Source organism: Saccoglossus kowalevskii, chromosome 7 (genome assembly GCF_978046115.1).
Source record: "Saccoglossus kowalevskii chromosome 7, keSacKowa6.1, whole genome shotgun sequence".
NCBI lineage: Eukaryota > Metazoa > Hemichordata > Enteropneusta > Harrimaniidae > Saccoglossus > Saccoglossus kowalevskii.
This window is the reverse complement of record NC_140647.1, coordinates 15,134,071-15,156,253: the sequence shown is the minus strand read 5'-3', so window position 1 is coordinate 15,156,253 and position 22,183 is coordinate 15,134,071. Positions and strand designations below refer to the sequence as shown.

At 32.2% G+C, this 22,183-nt stretch overlaps 1 protein-coding gene across 3 annotated transcripts in view; it reads right to left on the bottom strand.

Annotated features, from left to right (window-relative positions):
* Nucleotides 1–22,183, bottom strand: part of LOC102809333 (growth factor receptor-bound protein 14-like) — a 66,310-nt gene that overhangs the window by 32,705 nt on the left and 11,422 nt on the right. For all 3 annotated transcript variants that reach the window (XM_006815349.3, XM_085501154.1, XM_085501153.1), the window contains exons 5-7: nt 8,449–8,570; nt 7,755–7,847; nt 6,859–6,999 (exon numbers count right to left, since the gene is read on the bottom strand). In XM_006815349.3, the coding sequence (XP_006815412.2) occupies nt 6,859–6,999; nt 7,755–7,847; nt 8,449–8,570 (356 nt within the window). The remainder of the gene's footprint in view (nt 1–6,858; nt 7,000–7,754; nt 7,848–8,448; nt 8,571–22,183) is intronic.

Genomic DNA, 22,183 nt, shown 5'->3' with positions numbered 1-22,183 from the left:
TTTGTTTAGTGTGTAACAGTTCTAATCCAAATAATCTTTTGTTTAGTGTGTAACAGTTCTAATCCAAATAATCTTTTGTTTAGTGCGTAACAGTTCTAACCCAAATAATCTTTTGTTTAGTGCGTAACAGTTCAAATCCAAATAATCTTTTGTTTAGTGCGTAACAGTTCTAATCCAAATAATCTTTTGTTTAGTGTGTAACAGTTCTAATCCAAATAATCTTTTGTTTAGTGCATAACAGTTCTAATCCAAATAATCTTTTGTTTAGTGTGTAACAGTTCTAATCCAAATAATCTTTTGTTTAGTGCGTATAAAGTTCTAATCCAAATAATCTTTTGTTTAGTGCGTAACAGTTCTAATCGAAATAATCTTTTGTTTAGTGTGTAACAGTTCTAATCCAAATAATCTTTTGTTTAGTGCATAATCTTTTGTTTAGTGTGTAACAGTTCTAATCCAAATAATCTTTTGTTTAGTGTGTAACAGTTCTAATCCAAATAATCTTTTGTTTAGTGTGTAACAGTTCTAATCCAAATAATCTTTTGTTTAGTGCGTAACAGTTCAAATCCAAATAATCTTTTGTTTAGTGTATAGCAGTCCTAATCCAAATAATCTTTTGTTTAGTGCGTAACAGTTTTAATCCAAATAATCTTTTGTTTAGTGCGTATAAAGTTCTAATCTGTATAATCTTTTGTTTAGTGCGTAACAGTTCTAACCCAAATAATCTTTTGTTTAGTGCCTAACAGTTCTAATCTGTATAATCTTTTGTTTAGTGCGTAACAGTTCTAACCCAAATAATCTTTTGTTTAATGCGAAACAGTTCTAATCCAAAAAATCTTTTGTTTAGTGCGTAACAGTTCTAACCCAAATAATCTTTTGTTTAGTGCGTAACAGTTCTAACCCAAATAATCTTTTGTTTAGTGTGTAACAGTTCTAATCCAAATAATCTTTTGTTTAGTGCGTAACAGTTCTAATCCAAATAATCTTTTGTTTAGTGTGTAACAGTTCTAATCCAAATAATCTTTTGTTCAGTGCATAAGCTTTTGTTTAGTGTGTAACAGTTCTAATCCAAATAATCTTTTGTTTAGTGTGTAACAGTTCTAATCCAAATAATCTTTTGTTCAGTGCATAAGCTTTTGTTTAGTGTGTAACAGTTCTAATCCAAATAATCTTTTGTTTAGTGCATAAGCTTTTGTTTAGTGTGTAACAGTTCTAATCCAAATAATCTTTTGTTTAGTGTGTAACAGTTCTAATCCAAATAATCTTTTGTTCAGTGCATAAGCTTTTGTTTAGTGTGTAACAGTTCTAATCCAAATAATCTTTTGTTTAGTGTGTAACAGTTCTAATCCAAATAATCTTTTGTTCAGTGCATAATCTTTTGTTTAGTGCGTAACAGTTCTAATCCAAATAATCTTTTGTTTAGTGCGTAACAGTTCTAATCCAAATAATCTTTTGTTTAGTGCATAATCTTTGTTTAGTGTGTAACAGTTCTAATCCAAATAATCTTTTGTTTAGTGTGTAACAGTTCTAATCCAAATAATCTTTTGTTTAGTGTGTAACAGTTCTAATGCAAATAATCTTTTGTTTAGTGCGTAACAGTTCTAATCCAATTAATCTTTTGTTTAGTGCGTAACAGTTCTAATCCAAATAATCTTTTGTTTAGTGTATAGCAGTCCTAATCCAAATAATCTTTTGTTTAGTGCGTAACAGTTTTAATCCAAATAATCTTTTGTTTAGTGCGTATAAAGTTCTAATCTGTATAATCTTTTGTTTAGTGTGTAACAAACAGTTCTAACCCAAATAATCTTTTGTTTAGTGCGTAACAGTTCTAATCTGTATAATCTTTTGTTTAGGGCGTAACAGTTCTAACCCAAATAATCTTTTGTTTAGTGTGTAACAGTTCTAATCCAAATAATCTTTTGTTCAGTGCATAAGCTTTTGTTTAGTGCGTAATCTTTTGTTTAGTGTGTAACAGTTCTAATCCAAATAATCGTTTGTTTAGTGCATAATTTTTTGTTTAGTGTGTAACAGTTCTAATCCAAATAATCTTTTGTTTAGTGTGTAACAGTTCTAATCCAAATAATCTTTTGTTTAGTGTGTAACAGTTCTAATCCAAATAATCTTTTGTTTAGTGCGTAACAGTTCTAATCCAAATAATCTTTTGTTTAGTGTGTAACAGTTCTAATCCAAATAATCTTTTGTTCAGTGCATAAGCTTTTGTTTAGTGCGTAATCTTTTGTTTAGTGTGTAACAGTTCTAATCCAAATAATCGTTTATTTAGTGCATAATTTTTTGTTTAGTGTGTAACAGTTCTAACCCAAATAATCTTTTGTTTAGTGCGTAACAGTTCTAACCCAAATAATCTTTTGTTTAGTGCGTAACAGTTCTAACCCAAATAATCTTTTGTTTAGTGCGAAACAGTTCTAATCCAAAAAATCTTTTGTTTAGTGTGTAACAGTTCTAATCCAAATAATCTTTTGTTTAGTGCATAATCTTTTGTTTAGTGCGTAACAGTTCTAACCCAAATAATCTTTTGTTTAGTGTGTAACAGTTCTAATCCAAATAATCTTTTGTTTAGTGTGTAACAGTTCTAATCCAAATAATCTTTTGTTTAGTGCGTAACAGTTCTAACCCAAATAATCTTTTGTTTAGTGCGTAACAGTTCTAACCCAAATAATCTTTTGTTTAGTGTGTAACAGTTCTAACCCAAATAATCTTTTGTTTAGTGTGTAACAGTTCTAATCCAAATAATCTTTTGTTTAGTGTGTAACAGTTCTAATCCAAATAATCTTTTGTTTAGTGTGTAACAGTTCTAACCCAAATAATCTTTTGTTTAGTGCGTAACAGTTCTAACCCAAATAATCTTTTGTTTAGTGCGTAACAGTTCTAACCCAAATAATCTTTTGTTTAGTGCGTAACAGTTCTAATCCAAATAATCTTTTGTTTAGTGTGTAACAGTTCTAATCCAAATAATCTTTTGTTTAGTGCGTAACAGTTCTAACCCAAATAATCTTTTGTTTAGTGTGTAACAGTTCTAATCCAAATAATCTTTTGTTTAGTGCATAATCTTTTGTTTAGTGTGTAACAGTTCTAACCCAAATAATCTTTTGTTTAGTGTGTAACAGTTCTAATCCAAATAATCTTTTGTTTAGTGCGTAACAGTTCTAACCCAAATAATCTTTTGTTTAATGCGTAACAGTTCTAATCAAAATAATCTTTTGTTTAGTGTGTAACAGTTCTAATCCAAATAATCTTTTGTTTAGTGCATAATCTTTTGTTTAGTGTGTAACAGTTCTAATCCAAATAATCTTTTGTTTAGTGCGAAACAGATCTAATCCAAATAATCTTTTGTTTAGTGTGTAACAGTTCTAATCCAAATAATCTTTTGTTTAGTGCATAATCTTTTGTTTAGTGTGTAACAGTTCTAATCCAAATAATCTTTTGTTTAGTGCGAAACAGATCTAATCTAAATAATCTTTTGTTTAGTGTGTAACAGTTCTAATCCAAATAATCGTTTGTTTAGTGCATAATCTTTTGTTTAGTGTGTAACAGTTCTAATCCAAATAATCTTTTGTTTAGTGCGAAACAGATCTAATCCAAATAATCTTTTGTTTAGTGTGTAACAGTTCTAATCCAAATAATCTTTTGTTTAGTGCGTAACAGTTCTAATCCAAATAATCTTTTGTTTAGTGTGTAACAGTTCTAATCCAAATAATCGTTTGTTTAGTGCATAATCTTTTGTTTAGTGTGTAACAGTTCTAATCCAAATAATCTTTTGTTTAGTGCGAAACAGATCTAATCCAAATAATCTTTTGTTTAGTGTGTAACAGTTCTAATCCAAATAATCTTTTGTTTAGTGTGTAACAGTTCTAATACAAATAATCTTTTGTTTAGTGCATAATCTTTTGTTTAGTGCGAATAAAGTTCAAATCTGCATAATCTTTTGTTTAGTGTATAACAGTTCTAATCCACGAGAACACAAAGAGACAAGTGTGTATTTACAGCAAGAAATTTTTTACTAAATTTGGATATAAATGTATACCACATTTATCAAGAACATCTTTTTCCAAAAAATTAAATTCTAAAATGCCAAAATGATGATACATTATCTTATGTCGTGCACAATTTCAAATTAATAATTTGAAAAGAAATGAATCTTTAGTCACTGTTAAAATAAAACAATTCAAACAGGATACATGATGATGACAAACAAACAACTGACCAAAAGCGGCTTTTCGGCTCATGAACGTCAAGTGATGACAAAATTCAGTTATCCTGCCCCATGTACGTCACTGACCCACCCCTCACAGCCAGTGAAGTCGTAAAATGTAATCCTATGTGCTTGGAGAAACAATGTTGTCATATAAGATTTATAAAATCTACATATTATCTAAGACGATATTATAATGTCAGATAAAGGTCAGAATTACATGTAATAACACACTTTAACACGATATTGACAAGTTATGACACACATACAGTTTCATTGGGTTTATAACATTTCACTCCACAGGGTATTTCAAATGTCTCTGCTATAACACGTATACAGTTACGCTGGGTTTATACAAAGTTTTAACACTACAGAAGATTTCAAAACAGTGTCCAGGCTAAAACACATATAAAATTACGCTGGGATTATACAAAGTTTTAACACTACAGAAGATTTCAAAACAGTGTCCAGATTGAAATTTTTTTAGCGTGTTTACATTCTTACAAATAAATCATTTTGGATGAAAGCAGAATCTAAGCAATCAGACCAATCATTTTCTTCATTTGTTCAACCATATGGTGATTGTGGCAGATTTATGTATCTGTTTATCTGGAGAAATATTGTATATATTTGTCTTGGGTAAAACTGTTTGACATAATTACATGATATGAAGACAAGCATACACAATGAGACATGAATACATAATGTGATACACATACATAATGAGATGTGCATACATAATGAGATGTGCACACATAGTGAGATGTGCACACATAATGAGATGTGCACACATAATGATATGTGCATACATAATGAGATGTGCATACATAATGAGATGTGCACACATAATGAGATGTGCACACATAATGAGATGTGCACACATAATAAGATGTGCATACATAATGAGATGTGCATACATAATGAAATGTGCATAAATAATGAGATGTGCATACATAATATGTGCATACATGATATGTGCATACATAATGAGATGTGCATACATAATGAGATGTGCAACCATAATGATATGTGCGTACATGATGAGGTGTGCGTACATGATGAGATTTGCATACATAATGAGATTTGCATACATAATGAGATTTGCATACATAATGAGATGTGCATAAATGAGATGTTCATAAATGAGATGTTCATAAATGAGATGTGCATACATAATGAGACACACATAATGAGAAAAAACACACATAATGAAGAATACATAATGAAACATGCATCCCTAATTTTCAGTTTTTAGTCTGTTACAAAAATTATGAGGATAATATCAAATCAAAGAGCAACCTTCATCATAGAATATGGTGGCACTCCTGTAGTTGAATTATACATTACTGTTTTGAAAATGATTTCACAGTCGAGCCGATCTTTTCAATGATTTTTAGCCATTGTAGCAAAATTTAGGAAATCTTTTGGCAACAAATTTTTAAGCCAAAAAGCACCCCAACAAGCTTAGTATGCTTTCAAAACTACGGTATATACCTAATTATTATGCATGTCTGATATATACCTAATTATTATGCATGTCTGATATATACCTAATTATTATGCATGTCTGATATATACCTAATTATTATGCATGTCTGATATATACCTAATTATTATGCATGTCTGATATATACCTAATTATTATGCATGTCTGATATATACCTAATTATTATGCATGTCTGATATATACCTAATTATTATGCATGTCTGATATATACCTAATTATTATGCATGTCTGATATATACCTAATTATTATGTATGTCTGATATTATTAGTGACAAATACTACAAAGAATAAGTTGATACTTTAGTTTTAAAAATTATATGTTATTATGAAAAAGCAAATTTAGCTGATAGTCATCATGGAATTTAAGTGAGGCCCTGACTGTACTGTACATGATACTAGGTCATCCTAGATGACAGTAGAGCTAAGGAAGTTCACTTCCTGAACAGACTATCCTAATGTCACATGCATGCTGAGGAGTAGAACCTTCACAGCAGAGTGTTTTCATCAATCATAGTTTGGCATTGAACTTGCAACCTCCCTAAAGTGAAGCAGGCACATTAAAGTAACTACATTGTATATTCTAAGACCAAACGATCAGAATAACATTGTATTCACCATAAGACTGTCTGACAGAACTCCCACACCCTTATCGTGGCTTTTGTTACGTATGGAAGTTATTTTCACGAGTGATGCGGTGTATCCTGCAGCCATACTTACACGAGCGAAGCGATACAGTACTTTAGTTGATAACAATTTCAAACAATATATGTTTATTTTTATAATGCCGTTCACAAAACCCAGATAACAAATATATTGTCATCAAACTACATGTTTGCATGAAACATCAGCTTAGAACATATTAATTTTTTAGCAAAATATATTTGGTTTTTATAGCAAAAAAGTCTCGTCTCAACATTTTATTTAGCTACTGAGGAAGAACAAATCACATGTTGTAACAAAATAAGTAAATTTAGCATAAAATCTGAAGGTTGATTTTATTTTCATTATTGTTTCAAATATGTCCATCAATGTCCATTCTAAAGTATATTTCCGGATGGTTAAAAATAATCAAAACATGTAATTTTTTTTTTCCTTATTTATTTCGTTACCGGTAAATGCTGCAAACAAACAAAGTAATAATTACCTTAGAAGAACCTTTCGTTGAATAATATAGCCCGGAAGCTCTCAGCATAAAAAATAATTTTTTCCAACTTCTTTTGTTGCCATCTTTACAATGGAGAAAGCCATGCATTTCTGGTATACGTTCCGTGTTGGTGAAGAGTCTCTGGTAAAATATCAAATCAGAAATAATAATAATAAAGAAATGAGGAGAACATTAAATACAACACTCATTTGGTTTATGTGGCATGAACAAAAATTTTAGACTTAAACACACAGGTCAAAAATCAACTCAGGGTATTTTCAAAAAGGTACAGTTTTACATTAAGTATTACACTGGTTATACAGTATTACCAGTGTGGGGAGCATTCTGACCACAAATTTAGTCAAGGACAAATTTCATGATTACCACAGACATATAATTTTAAAGTTAATAAAAATTTTACTAGGAAGTAGGTACTAGGAAGTCAGTGACATCCACTGGGGTCCTAGGGAGTCAGCAACATCCACTGGGGCCCTAGGGAATCAGTGACATCCACTGGGATACTAGGTAACCACAGTAACTTGCACTGGGGCCCTAAGGAGTCAGTAACTTTTACTGGGGTCATAGGGAGTCAGTGGCTTTTACTGGGATCATGGGGAGTCAGTGGCTTTTACTGGGATCATAGGGAGTTACAGTGACTTTCACTGGGGTCCTAAGAAGTCAGTAACTTTCACTGGGGGTCAGTGACTTTTACAGGGATCATAGGAAGTCACAGTGACTTTCACAAAATTTAATCTTCCTGAATACCATCAAACTATCCAATCATAAAAATGAATAGTGACAAAACTAAAAAGGTTTATAGTAGTTGGTAATCCTATTTTTGTAATCCATATAACCATTAAAAACTTGACATTTCATTTACCAATGCATACACTTACCTCTAAAAGTATTTTCTTTGCCTGCTCCGCATCTTCTGTGAGTGGTGTTTCACATTCCTCTTTACTATCAATCATATGTGAAGGAAAAAAATTCTGGCAAAAAAAAAAATTTAAGTTGCAACTGCTGGAAATACCAAATTTTGTTTAACGGCTTTATAAAGTACATTAAATGTACTTTAAATGTATTCAAGCACTACTTGAAGACTACACACAATATGCATTAAGGCTCTTTCTACTTCAGGTCATACTGTGCAGGTGAATGATGAATGCTCTATTAAACCGTTTTTTGAAGACAGAAGAGATTTCTTGGATATCGGGATCTCATTTTTTTTCATAGAAATTTAGACATTGAGAGCGGTCCTACTGATTAATGCGCAGACACCTGTGGGACTGTCCAGACACACGTGTGGGTGAACGGGGGAAAAATACCTAACATACGAGGCAGCGGCAGCAATCCTTGTACTATATAATATTTGTTTATGCTCAAAATTTGAAAAAGAGTCACGAATTCTAGCAGCTAATCACACTTTTTATGATCGGTGCCCGGACATTTTGGCGAGTCGAGTCCGGCATGTTGTTTACTAATGTTGGTTAGCATTCAGTAATAGGACAATACCATTCGATCCATAGCGTTAATTCGTAGAACCCATTGAGAGTCCTGTATAATATAGGAAATAAATTTTTGGTTACATACCGATGGGTTTTCAAAAAGTTGATACTTGAGAAAGTTTTTTCGAAAGATAAATCTGTTATTGGAATTCTCATCCCATGTCTGGTAGATCTGCAGTACTATCTCATGGTCCTCAAGACAGCGTTCTATAGCCAAGAAACAAACAAGGTCATGTTAGTTGTAATGTAAGAGTCATCCTTTGATGAGCAGGAAGGGGAAACACGAAATGCAATAGCATGTTTTGCTTTTTCATCTGGACTAATTGAATGAAATTCTTGTGTACTATCTGTATATGATTACATGGATGTGGTACTCATGTAATCCAAACGGAATTTAATTTAAAATATCAGTGATGTTCAATATCGTACAATAACCATAACGCATTGTTTTATTTATTTATTTACACAAAATTGTGGAAATTTAATAAATGATGATTATTAGAGTAATAATGCAGAACATAATAAATAAAAATGTCAAAATTTTACCATAAAATTTAATAACAGTACAAACAATATTCTTTTTATTCTCAAGCTCAAAACTCTCTATAAAACACAGTCTCAATGTATGAGACAGCTGTACAAGCAATAAACAAGATTATTAATTGCGAATACTGTAGATAATTTATATCAAGTAGTTCAGCCAGTTGTGAGAGTTAAAGCCAATTTATTTTGTCAATATTGAACAGCCTTTAGAGATCGAGGTCATTTATCTTGGTTAAACCGTCGGTGTTTTCAAACACACATATTAATAACTTGTGTATTTATTAATCGTCATCGTGATGTGTTTTAATAAAGACGACACACTATGAATAAACTCATGGGTGTATATGTGCTTTTTATCCATTTTTAATGCACGACCTCCCCTTTCACGAGCCCCCTCGGTAAGTCGCGACCTTGATAAGTCACATTTTTTGCTTGGATCCCGACACCCACGACTTAGCGAGGGCCACTGTATATGGAACAAGCCATGCATGGCACAGTCCCCGTTAGTTATCAAATTTAAGATATATAGTTTTGTTTATAGTAATATAGCTGGAATATGACCATGTCAGGAACATGATTTTTTAACATTAAAATGATTGACAAGTACTTGACCATATTGAGAGATATTGCTCTGGAACAGCATTCAAAATCAGCCATTTTGAATACATGTATATATATAACATGATGTATAATGAATATATAAAATTTAAATATAATAAGTCAAAGCATTTAAGAGATATGGCTCTAGAAGCCCAATCATTAAAACAAAATGGCTGCCAGTCAGCCATTTTGAATCCAATCTGAAAAATAAAATGACGAGCATCAGGAACCCATAATGTCTAATGTATGTACCAAGTTTGAATGAAATCCATCCATAAATGCTTGATATTTGATGATTTTTTAGCACAAAAATGACCAACATTTGGAATAGGATCGTCAAACCAATATATCTGTTTATCTATGACATGATGTATAATGAATATTTAAAATTTGAAAATATTATCAGTCAAAACAAGTCGGAGATATGGGTCTAGAAGCCCATTCATTAAAACAAAATGGCTGCCAGACAGCCATTTTGAATCCGATCTGAAAAATAAATGATGTGCATCAGGAACCTGTAATGTCTAATATATGCACCAAGTTTGAACGAAATCCATCCAGAAATGCTTGATATTTGATGATTGTTTAGCACAAAAAAGGCCACCATTTGGCCATTTTGAATAGGATCGTCAAACCAATATATCTGTCTATCTATGACATGATGTATAATGAATATTTATAATTTGAACACAAGTGAAAGCAAGTCAGAGATATGGCACAAGAACCACATTCATTAATACAAAATGACCGCCAGTCGGCCATTTTGAATCTTATCTGAAAAACAAAATTATTTGCAACAAGGTCCCATAATGTCTAATGTATATACCAAGTTTGAACAAAATCCATCTGTAAACAGCCGAGAAATAGTTGATTTTTAGGATTTTTTAGCACAAAAATGACCGCCATTCGACCATCTTGAATCAGATCGTGAAACAAAATGATGTGCATCAATGTTCTATAATGTCTAATGTATATACCAAGTTTGAACAAAATCTGTAAACAGCCGAGAAATGCTTGATTTTGATGATTTTCAGCACAAAATGGCCGCCATTCGGCCATCTTGAATCAGATCATGAAACAAATTGACGTGCATATGTATAATATCATGTATTATGTATGTGTAAAGTTTGATTGTGATTGGTCCAGGCATTTCTAAGATACAGGTCTGGACACACGCACAGACGCACGCATGCACACACACACACACACGCACGCACGGGCACACGGAGGTGCGTCCGAACGAGGACTAAAAATCAGTTTAAATGATGATACAATAATAATATCTTTAGAAATAGTTTCCATTGGTTGACAGCAATAAAATGTTAGTAATGAAGTACAATACATATAAAACTAAAATTAAAGCCGCAAGCGGCGTCACCGGGGCCCAAGCTATCGGACGAATTTCGTCATTAAAGTGGTCACCGAATTGCCATTAAGGTACTTTGAACGATTTGTACCTTGAGGTTGATGTGCCTTCTATTTACCTGGTTTGGTAATGAGATATGCTTTTTAGAATATATAAGGAGCCATGTGCTTATGCATATTATTGAGGTTACAATGTCATATATGGTATTCTTTTATATTAGTCTTTTGTTTGATTACTTCATTATGGCACTGGTTGCATGTCCCGTTTTGCAACAGTGTTTCAGATATGACAGTTATGCATATTAATGAGTTCACATGACCATATATGGTCATCTTTTATTTTAGTGAGAGCTCTTGTTTACCATCATCTTAATAATGTAGACCAGGAAGTTTGAATGAACAGTTACATTAGGTACACATGCAGTTAGTTGCATGTATTTACCTGGTCTGGTTATTAAGATATGGTTTTCAAAATATATAATTAGCCATGTGTTTATGGATAATAATGAGGTTTGTTTGATGCCTTCATTATGATACAAGTTAGATATCCCGTTCTGTAACAGTGTTACAGATATGACAGTTATGCATATTAATGAGCTCACAGGACCATATATGGTCATCTGTTATTTTAATCACATTTCTTGTTCAATATCATCATAATAATACAAGTTTCATCTTCCTAACTGCAACAGTGTTTGAGATATAATGGTTATGCATATTAATGAGTTCACATGACCATATATGGTCTTCAGTTATTTTAGTCAAATCTCTTGTTTAACGTCATCATAATAGCGCAGGTTACATCTTCCTAACTACAACAGTGCTTGACATATAGCAGTTATGCATACTAATGAGGTTAGAAGCTCCCCACCCCATGGGTGCGTAGCCACATGACCTAGCCATATGCCATTCAGGGGAAAGAATGTATCTAAAGAGTAGAATACACGTACAAAATTTTATTCCAATCGGACCAATACAACACATGTAATTGAACAATTTCTGTTTGCACAATATCCAAGATGGCGGCTAAATCATGTGACTGATCAAAATTATATTATTTTTCTCATATGGAGCTATGGCCAGACATATTATTAATGAAAACATCTAGTAGATCGGTTGAAGCAGCTTAAAGAAACAAATGCCCAAACTTTTGGTCATTTTTATTTGAAATCCAAGATGGCAGCCAAACATGTGACTGATCAAAACTATATCATTTGTTTCAAATGGAGCAATGGCCAAACATGATATATACAACATATCTAGTTGATAGGTTGAAGCACCTTTGAGAAACAAATGGCCAAACTTTTGGTCATTTTCATCTAAAATCCAAGATGGCGGCCAAACCACGTGACTGATCGAAAATATATTATTTTTTTCAAATGGACCTATGGCCATACATCTGATATACAACGTATCTAGTTGATCGGTTGAAGCACCTCTGAGAAACAAATGTCCAAAATTTTGGTCAATTTTGCCTAAAATCCAAGATGGCGGCCAAACCATGTGACTTATCTGAATTTTTTCTTTGATATCTGAAAGAGGTCATTATAAAGCTGCAATTTAGCTGATTAGAAAATGATCACATAATTGTGGCTTGATAAAAAAAACTACTTCCTGTCTAGAAGAAATCCAAAATGGCGGTCAAACCATGTGACAAATCATAACAATTTTTTCAAACTTAAATGTGCTTTGTATATTGAAGCTAAATACTATATATGGGAGCATTTCGCTTGGTAGTTCTGAAGAAGAAGATTTTCAAGGGTTTTTTCCCGTTTTTGGGAGAAAAAACATGGCGGAAAAAGTTGAGGTTTACGTTTAGAATTTTTTTTCATATATCTACTACACATGAGTTGTACTATATGCCATAAAAAACCCTGATTGCCTAGACCCTCAGAAAGTGGTCAAATACCCACTTCCTGTTAACTTCAATCCAATATGGCTGCCAAACTAATTGACCAATCAAAATTCTAAAAGCATGTTGCACCAGTTCACATTAGGGACTATCAGTATACAGCATTATCAGACCATTCTCTTCAGCGGTTTTCTCAAACGGCTTGACGAAAAAAGTTACGGAAGAAAGAAAGAAAGAAGAAAAAACTGAACAATAACAATAGGGGCCTAGCCCTTCGGGCTTGGGCCCCTAATAAAAGTAAAATGTCAGTTATTGTTAATTCTGATTTCAAATATTTTTTATAAGTATTCACCAACTTGTCTTATTATTAATACGTCTTCTCTTGAACTCATAATATATTTAAATATCTGGAAATCACATTACTATAACTGGTAGGATGACAAGAATAAATACACTAGGTCTCACAGACATTATACGTTAATACTATATTCTTTTTTTATAGATTGACGTCAACAGCAATAACCTTCTACGTTACATATAAATCCAAAAATGATACTCGGTATCATGAGTGTCTATACTGACGTCAACGTAAAACAAAGTACTGTGAGATTATTTATTTGTCACATGCTTACCAGTACTTTCACAGTTCCAAAAACGTGAAATAGTGGAGTGTTAGAAATGCATTGAACCATTGATGAAACAATATCCGATATGAATATATCATTGCATGCTACTACCAGTAGTATGTTAATTTATTGACGAAATGGTTTTCTATTTCATGTGAACACCTGAGAATTCAGCTCAACAGTGATACTTGCTCCACTTCATTGGTACTTTCTTTCTTTCCAACTTATTGTTTTGAGCAACTGACTAAAAATTCTGAGCGTAAATACATTAGCGTGCCAAAATGAACCATTTTCACCATAGTTATTGTACTGTATATAGACCATCTTCTGGTACGTATCGCGCACAATTAAAAAAATTTCTGCAGTACGTGATATAAAACTGTGATTTTTGGTCTATCATGTATTTCATCACGAGTGCTACGGAGATACACGCGACATGCATGTCATAAGCACATATCAAAAACAAATTTTGAAAATCATGCAAGAAAAATAATTATGTGAATTTTAAGTGAAGCCACAGAATCTTTCTCGAAATGTTTATGAACACCTTTAGGTCAAGTCACGAAAACTAAACGGTTTAATTACAAGCATTAATTCTGATTACCAATTTGATGGTACTTGTACAACATTCTCACTTTGAGGTCTTAGAAACGGTTTCAACTCCAGCAGCAGAGCAGGTTCAGATTCATATACCTCAGTGACATCATAAAGCATCATATACATAAGAGAATATTTCAAGTTTTACATTTCAATGAAAAATTAACCTTAAATGCACAACATATGCTAATATGAAAACATATAAAATAGAATTCTTTATTAATACCATAAGGAGAATGTGACATTTTTTTTTTTGGTTAACAAATTAACAAAGTTTTTACAATTTACAATATGTACGAATATGGCACATGTAGTTTATAATGTATTCCTTATATTGTAACACTGTTCAATGTACTTTATGGTTTCTTTATTTATACATGCGAGCTAGTGATCAGCGTCAATAACACACGACTGATACGTGTATTCAATAATTGTTTTATATTCACAACTCGGTATAATCAACACCCGATTGTTCCTCATTTCAAAATAGTTCAATGCATACTGTGAAAGAAATCAACGGTATAGATGTCAAGAATGAATACACAAAAAAGATGTCAAACTAAGGTCATATCAACAAGCTAAAAAAAAGAAAAAACACTGACCCATATCCATGAGCATAACTACTACCACAAGATTGAAGACATTTCCTGGCATTGGAATATGTTTACACGTACACCATTAGCGTTGTACAATGTGGCTCCATACTGTCCCATTCAATGTATAGAACACATACGAGTAGTGTATCCAGGGTGATAAAACTGAAGCAAATTAAACTCTTGAATGATCTGAATGAATTGAGACATTTACAAAGACTCTGCATACTGACTCCATGCAGTTGTAATAGTAGATTTCACAACATGATTTCATTGTAGAAAATATTAGTAAAATGGGAATATACATATATCTTATTCATGTAACAACAACAACAATTTATTAACTCATAACAACCTACTGAAGGAGGTTAAAGGTTACAACAACAACAAAAATTACAGATACAAATTAATCAAATTACAATGGCTAATAGTTTAAAGACAACTAAAAACAGATTAAATTGAAGTTAGTAACGGAAATATATAATAAAGTAAAATGAAACACCAACAAAAAACTATAAACTGAATATAAAAACAAAAACCCAATGAATAGGTGTAAAAAAAAAAGTCAATGACTAAGTAGGTGCTGCTGTCTAATAGCAAAGCTGTATTTCAGATATTGTGCCAGAGGAATTGCTAAGTTATTATTTGACATTATTTTTTATGAATTTATTTTCAGGTGTGAGATTAGTAAAGTCAGGAATAATCTTTTCAGCTTCATTGTATAAAACGACCCTCTCTTTACTATATACTGGGCATATTATGAGGAAGTGATGTTCATCTTCAATATCATTTTTATTACTTATTGTATTGGGTAGTTAACCCTTTGAGCGCAAACTTTTGCCATCTTTCACAACTCATAATTTCCCAAAGTTGTGACCAAACCCTGTAGAAAATTCTCAACCAGGTACTGACATCATAGTTTTAAACTTCGTTGTGCAAATCTATGGAGATTTTACATTGACATTTTTTTATGTTTAGGTTGAGGAAAGTGTGTTGAGGAAAGCGTGGTGAAACTCATGGATGCAATGAATTCATGGGTGATTAATTTACTTAAGTCTGCAGTATAGTTGTATACTTTCAAATTTCAGAATAAAAACACAGATATTTTTTGAAAGAAAGTGCAGACTCTAACCGGGACTATTTTGTGAATTCTTGATGAAAAGAAGAAACTGGTGGTGAAAAGGTTAATAAAGTGTCACAACCGCAAACAAAAAATATGTGCAACAAAACAACAAAACAAGTATAAAACCTTTGAGCATTATTGTCAACTTTTGGTGCATACATCTACAAAAGTATTTTATACAGTCCGCTTCTCTCCACATGAAATGTTGATAAAAATTGATAAAACTTTCGATAAAAAACAATAAGCATTTGAATTAGAACAATATAATGGTTCAAAATGAAAATTTTACAAAATGTGAAAATATTTGCACAGAATTTTGAGCGGGAAAAAAATATCTGGCACTCAAAGGATAAAAATAAAGAGGTTGGTACTTGGAAAGATAAATCTCATCAGTGCATGCCCATACATTACAGGTTTGACATAAACATACACAGCATTGAAGAATCAAGTTCTCCCTAAAATCTTAGAAATGTTAAATTCCAATGAAAAGCGAAATGTTCCTAATCCCAGACTATACTATACAGCTGTTACACTGTCTGAATTTATACCATGCAGCCTGCTGTAGTAAAACCTCTAAATATTTCAAAATCCATTCTCAATTTCTCATATACTGTATATTATTAATTAATTTATTACTCTATGTCATCATAGATTTGTTCAAAATATGAATAAATTATTATATTTATTAGATAGATATAAGACTGACCCTAAAGATCACACTTTGAGCTTTAACAATATTCAGCTGTATGAATTTATCAATCTAATACTTACAGCATGTTGCCCCTACTTGATTCCATGCTGACACATCGATCATACATCACACAGAAATAACAAAAAGGATTCCTTGGTTATAACACAGGTAAATTGAGCAGTTTTACATATACACTGATAAGCCGCAATGGATTTACACAGAATTACTCCTTGTTATTTTGTTTTCTATTATGTTAATGATACCATGCATTAATTCAGGCGAGAGCTTACACTGTTAGAGCAATAAACCATGTTGAACTTATACTGTCAATTATTTTTTTCATGTAGAATGCAGCTACCAGCTGCCGGAGTGTATAACTATACAGTTACATACTTTGTCACGGACGTCCTTGAAATTCACTCTACAGATTTGACTAATTTTTGTAATCACCATAATCATTATAAAATACAATGTTAATAGCTGACAATTAGGTTAATTATCAATACAAACTTTAAAGATTAGAAAGAATTAGTTGAAATAAACTACATTGTATGCTCTCCAGCATTTGATTATGATTTTCGCTAGATTCTGTCAATTTTCTGATCAGAGTCTTGTTCATGAGAAATTCTGAACAGGATCTAGCAAGAATTCTTACTGAAGATTATTACAAAACAGTTCTGTTCAGAAACTCACTCAACAATGAATTTCTAATCAGAATCTACCAAGAATTGTACTTTCTCAATAGATTCATCCTGACAGTATTACAATCTCACTCAACATATGTCCCTGAATCTCATTTTATGGAACCCGTTATAAAATGATGGATGAGGTTACAACATACAGATATACTAGTAAGATAAAACTGACCACAAATCCATATCTCATGAATCATATGCTTTAATACAGGGCATACCAACTTCAATCCTACACAAATTAACCTCCCCCCCCCCCCAAATATTGATCTATGGACAACAAACTGATTGAATCAGACACAGAACACTAATTAATTAATTATTCATATCCAGCTCGCCCACATCCATTTTATTAATTAAGATAAAGCAACGATCAATATTCGTAACTGATAAAATGTATATTGCATGGATTACTAATTCAATATACATTTGATAACGCGCCAAACCAATGCTCTTCCAACTTGAGTTCAAACTTTGGAATAACTACCAGTACCTCCTTTTTTCCCCTTAAATCTCAAAAATTAACGATATGATGCAAGTCCATAACACTTGTTAAACTATTCACACCTGTTGAAAAACAATTTATGTCAGATTCTCAAGTTGTCGCTTTATATTTATGCAATAAACAGCATCAAAGTAAATATGTGTTTTAGCAAATAGGCAGATTCCCTGTTTCAAAATGACAATGTCAAGCTCATGACTACATATTTGAATTTTGAAATTCAACCAACATTCCGTGTGTCACAATTCACCATGAGACCCCGTGAGTAAAATGTACGTAAAATTCTTTTTGCATGGATTTTTGAAGTAGCAAGTGTTTATTAAAATCACCCTTTAATGTACGAACGATGACGAGTAAACGTAAAGCAACGTGTGTTCATTATGGGTTGGATACAAAGTACAAATAATATATTGTTTGCCTATATGAAATTTGATGTACTGTAAAATACTTAATTTTCATTTGGAATTTATTTTCGCTATTTTTGCTGAGGGGGTAAGTCAGTGAAAATAAAATCCAGCAAATATACTTTTTTTTTTCCTTCAACTCATCAACAATCAGTGAAAATAAACACCTAAAAAGTCTTTTCAGAAAAAAAGGAATTCCAGCTAAAATAAAATATTTTACATTACCATGCATAGACCACTGTACTGATTAAAATAAAAGATGGCCCTGAACCAAATCATTGTTATATGTTATATGTTGTTATATGACATATATATCATAACTATGCACTGATACAGGAGACATATGGCCTATTATATTATACACGAAAAACGTGACCACAGAATAGATTATTACAGAATACAACACTGTGGATGACATTTCATCCAGCCCCCATCTCAAAATTGTCTCTATTTTTATTTCAAAAAAGATAAAAATAACAGTATCAACTCTGAGCTATATAATGTCAAATGTCAGTGTGTTTAACTAATGATTGATTTAATTTATCACAACACCTCAAACTATTCGGTATTATACACTTGTGTAAATGTCAATCATTTTCGCTGTCATGAATCACTAACAAGTATATCCTTTTAATGTCCATTACACAACTAAACTACTACTCACTTCCATGTTACGTACAAGGTAACATTTGAGATGATAGCAAAACCTGTCAAAGTAACCTGGTTGCTAGGATACTAGATATGCAAAATGAAAATTTATGAAAGATGAAGTGAATATTAGGCTCATCAATCTCTGTCTGTGCCTTCCAAATCCGTTTCAGTGCTGGAGGCCAGATCAGACTCCTTCGTTATTTTACATGCATTTAATCACCATATTTCGTGAGGAAATCAAAAGGTTAGGCCTACACAGGCACCTATTCATTTGCTGTGGAATTAATATTGATGTTTTCTATCAATAAAATGCAAATAAGAAAAAACAAGCATGCATGGCACAGTCCCCGTTAGTTAAATTAAGCCCAACAACACAATGACCCCCCAAGAAAAAGCTCCACAAATGTAGGAGAATGCAATTTACACTTTTTTATATCACTTTTCATTCTATAAATATTCAACATTTCATCAATATTATGTAGTCAGCCATCTTGATTCTCAAGCAAAGGATCATGGGTAAAGTATGACATCACAGAGTCTGTTGTCAGAAATTGAGAAAATGATTTCATCTATAACATGGGAAATACTGATGCGAATTAGTTAAAATTTTCGTTATGCATATAACTCTTGTATTTGATTATAGTAATGTAAATTAGAATGTTACAAATACACATAAAGTGAAGATATTGCCAAAAACGTTAAAAAAATAAAAATCGTTATTTTCGTTGTGAAATATAGAATGACACTTTTTTGTCCACTTTTTATGGCCTTTAAGTAATATATCACCTATATAACCTACTCACATCGGTAAATTGTATACAATATAAGGATATTTGAGCATTTGGTAGAAAAACATAAAAATAAATATTTTCAGTTTTGTTTCCATGATAACTATTTTATAAGCATGTTTGGCACCAGTACATGTATGCTACCCTGTTCTAAACTTTCAGTCAATTTAAAGTTCAACTTTTTAATAATTTTTTCCATTTCTGACAACAGACTCTATGATGTCATACTTTACCCATAATCCTTTGCTGAAGAATCGAGATGGAGGTCTACATAAATTGATGAAATATTGAATATCTAGAGAATGAGAAGTGATATAAAAAAACTGTAAATTGCATGTTCTTACATTTGCCGAGCTCTTCCATCGAGGAGTATTATGTTGTTAGCCTTGACTTTCACTTTAAGATATATAGTTTTGTTTATAATACCGTAATATAGCTGGAATATAACCATGTCAGGAATATGATTTTTTTTAACATTAAAATGATTGACATTTGTATCTGATCGTCAAACGAGTTCTTGTTCATATTGAGAGATATTGCTCTGGAACAGCATGCAAAATCAGCCATTTTAAATACATGTATATATATATATATATATAACATGATGTACGGTATAACGAATATATAAAATTTGAATATAATCAGTCAAAGCATTTAAGAGATATGGCTCTAGAAGCCCAACCAATAAAAACAAAATGGCCGCCAGTCAGCCATTTTGAATCCAATCTGAAAAATAAAATGACGTGCATCAGGAACCTGTAATGTCTAATGTATGTTATAAGTTTGAACAAAATCCATCCATAAATGCAAGAAATGCTTGATATTTGAGGATTTTTTTAGCACAAAAATAGCCACTGTTTGGCCACTTTGAAAAGGATCGTCAAACCAATATATCCGTATATCTATGACATGATGTATAATAAATATTAAAAATTTGAACATAATCAGTCAAAACAAGTCAGACATATGGGTCTGGAAACCAATTCATTAAAACAAAATGGCCGCCAGACAGCCATTTTGAATCTGATCTGAAAAATAAAATGATGTGCATAAGGAACCCGTAATGTCTAATGTATGTACCAAGTTTGAACGAAATCCATCCATAAATGCCAGAAATGCTTGATATTTGATGATTTTTTAGCACAAAAATGACCACCATTTGGCCAATTTGAATAGGATCGTCAAACCAATATATCTGTCTATCTATGACATTATGTATAATGAATATTTTAAATTTGAACATAATTAGTCAAAATAAGTCGGAGATATGAGTCTAGAAGCCCATTCATTAAAACAAAATGGCCGCCAGTCAGCTATTTTGAATGTTATCTGAAAAACAAAATTATTTGCATCAAGGTCCCATAATGTCAAAGCCATATTAGTCACAAGTCTATGTAATAAATATCATTGTTATACATCTGTCAATGTTACGCCATAAGTTATAGCATGTCGTAATTTTGCGGTATTGCACTGGGCATTTTCATCCTACCATAATAGGAAATGCGAATTCCAAACATGGAATCATTACGTGCGTGAGCGTCCTCTAATAATAAAAACAAACATGGCAGCCCCCACGGTTTGACCGGACTCGTTCACTAAATCTGTTCTAAACTTTTTGGATTTCAGCATTCCCATGGCGTATCCATGGGAGGAAAAGATGTATAATAATAAGGTTATTACTCAGACAGTACGCCATCACAACGACTTACACTGCGCATCGGTCTATACTCCCGCGGTACTGTCTTTGTGAACACTTTTCAGTATCCTCATAATAACCTCATATTATCCTCACAACAAATCAGACAAGTGCGACACTTTCTCAGCCTAATTTCACAACAGTAAAAACAAACAAAACAGTGCCTGACTCTGCTAATAAAACTAAATTTTGCTGTGTTTCATCAAAAATTGAGCAACAAATCAAAGAGGCATATGTAGCAATCAATAATGTAATAACCAACTGTTAATGTAATACCTATCATTTACCATTAGTGTAATCAGGGTTTTTCTAGAAAAAAACTGCAAGAGGGAGCACTGCAGTTCAGCGGCCCCACTAAGTGAGGGAGATAGGGTTCTCCCTACCAGGGTTTGGAGTTTTTGATAATTCTAAGTTAAAATGGAGCATTATATGGCTTCCTTAGGGCCAAAATTACTATCAGACAGGAGTTTTTGATAATTCTAAGTTAAAATGGAGCATTATATGGCTTCCTTAGGGCCAAAATTACTATCAGACATGTCACAGTTGAAGACTGGCCACATGTGATCTCTGGTCAATCAGAATTTTATGGTTGCCGGAGGATCTGCTCCCCAGGGTAAGGGAGCGCATGACCATGGCATGAGGGCGCTGCGCCCCTGTTCCCTTGTTTAAAAAAAATCCCTGGTGTAATGATCAACAACTAACTTAATATGAATTCAACCAATAATGCAATAATAGGTTAATTGTTAAAATAATAAAAAATAACTAATACTGCAACATATTTAAGCATCAGAAGATACTTATATTATTGACAATGTTTATTACTAATAAACCAATATCTTTGATTACCCGTTTGATGTAACTATTACCAAGTAATTGCATTACATAGTCCCTTGAGTTAACAAGTTTAAAAAATATGGCACTAAAACAAAATGGCTACCGATGGCAATAGTCATGACAATAGGCAGTTTATGAATATTATAGACACTGACACTGGATGTCTGGAAAAAATCTACTGTCGACTAAACTATATTTTCTCACAGTATTTCACTTTTCAACTACATCATCAAAGTAAGAGTTCAAATTAAGGGCAAACTCAC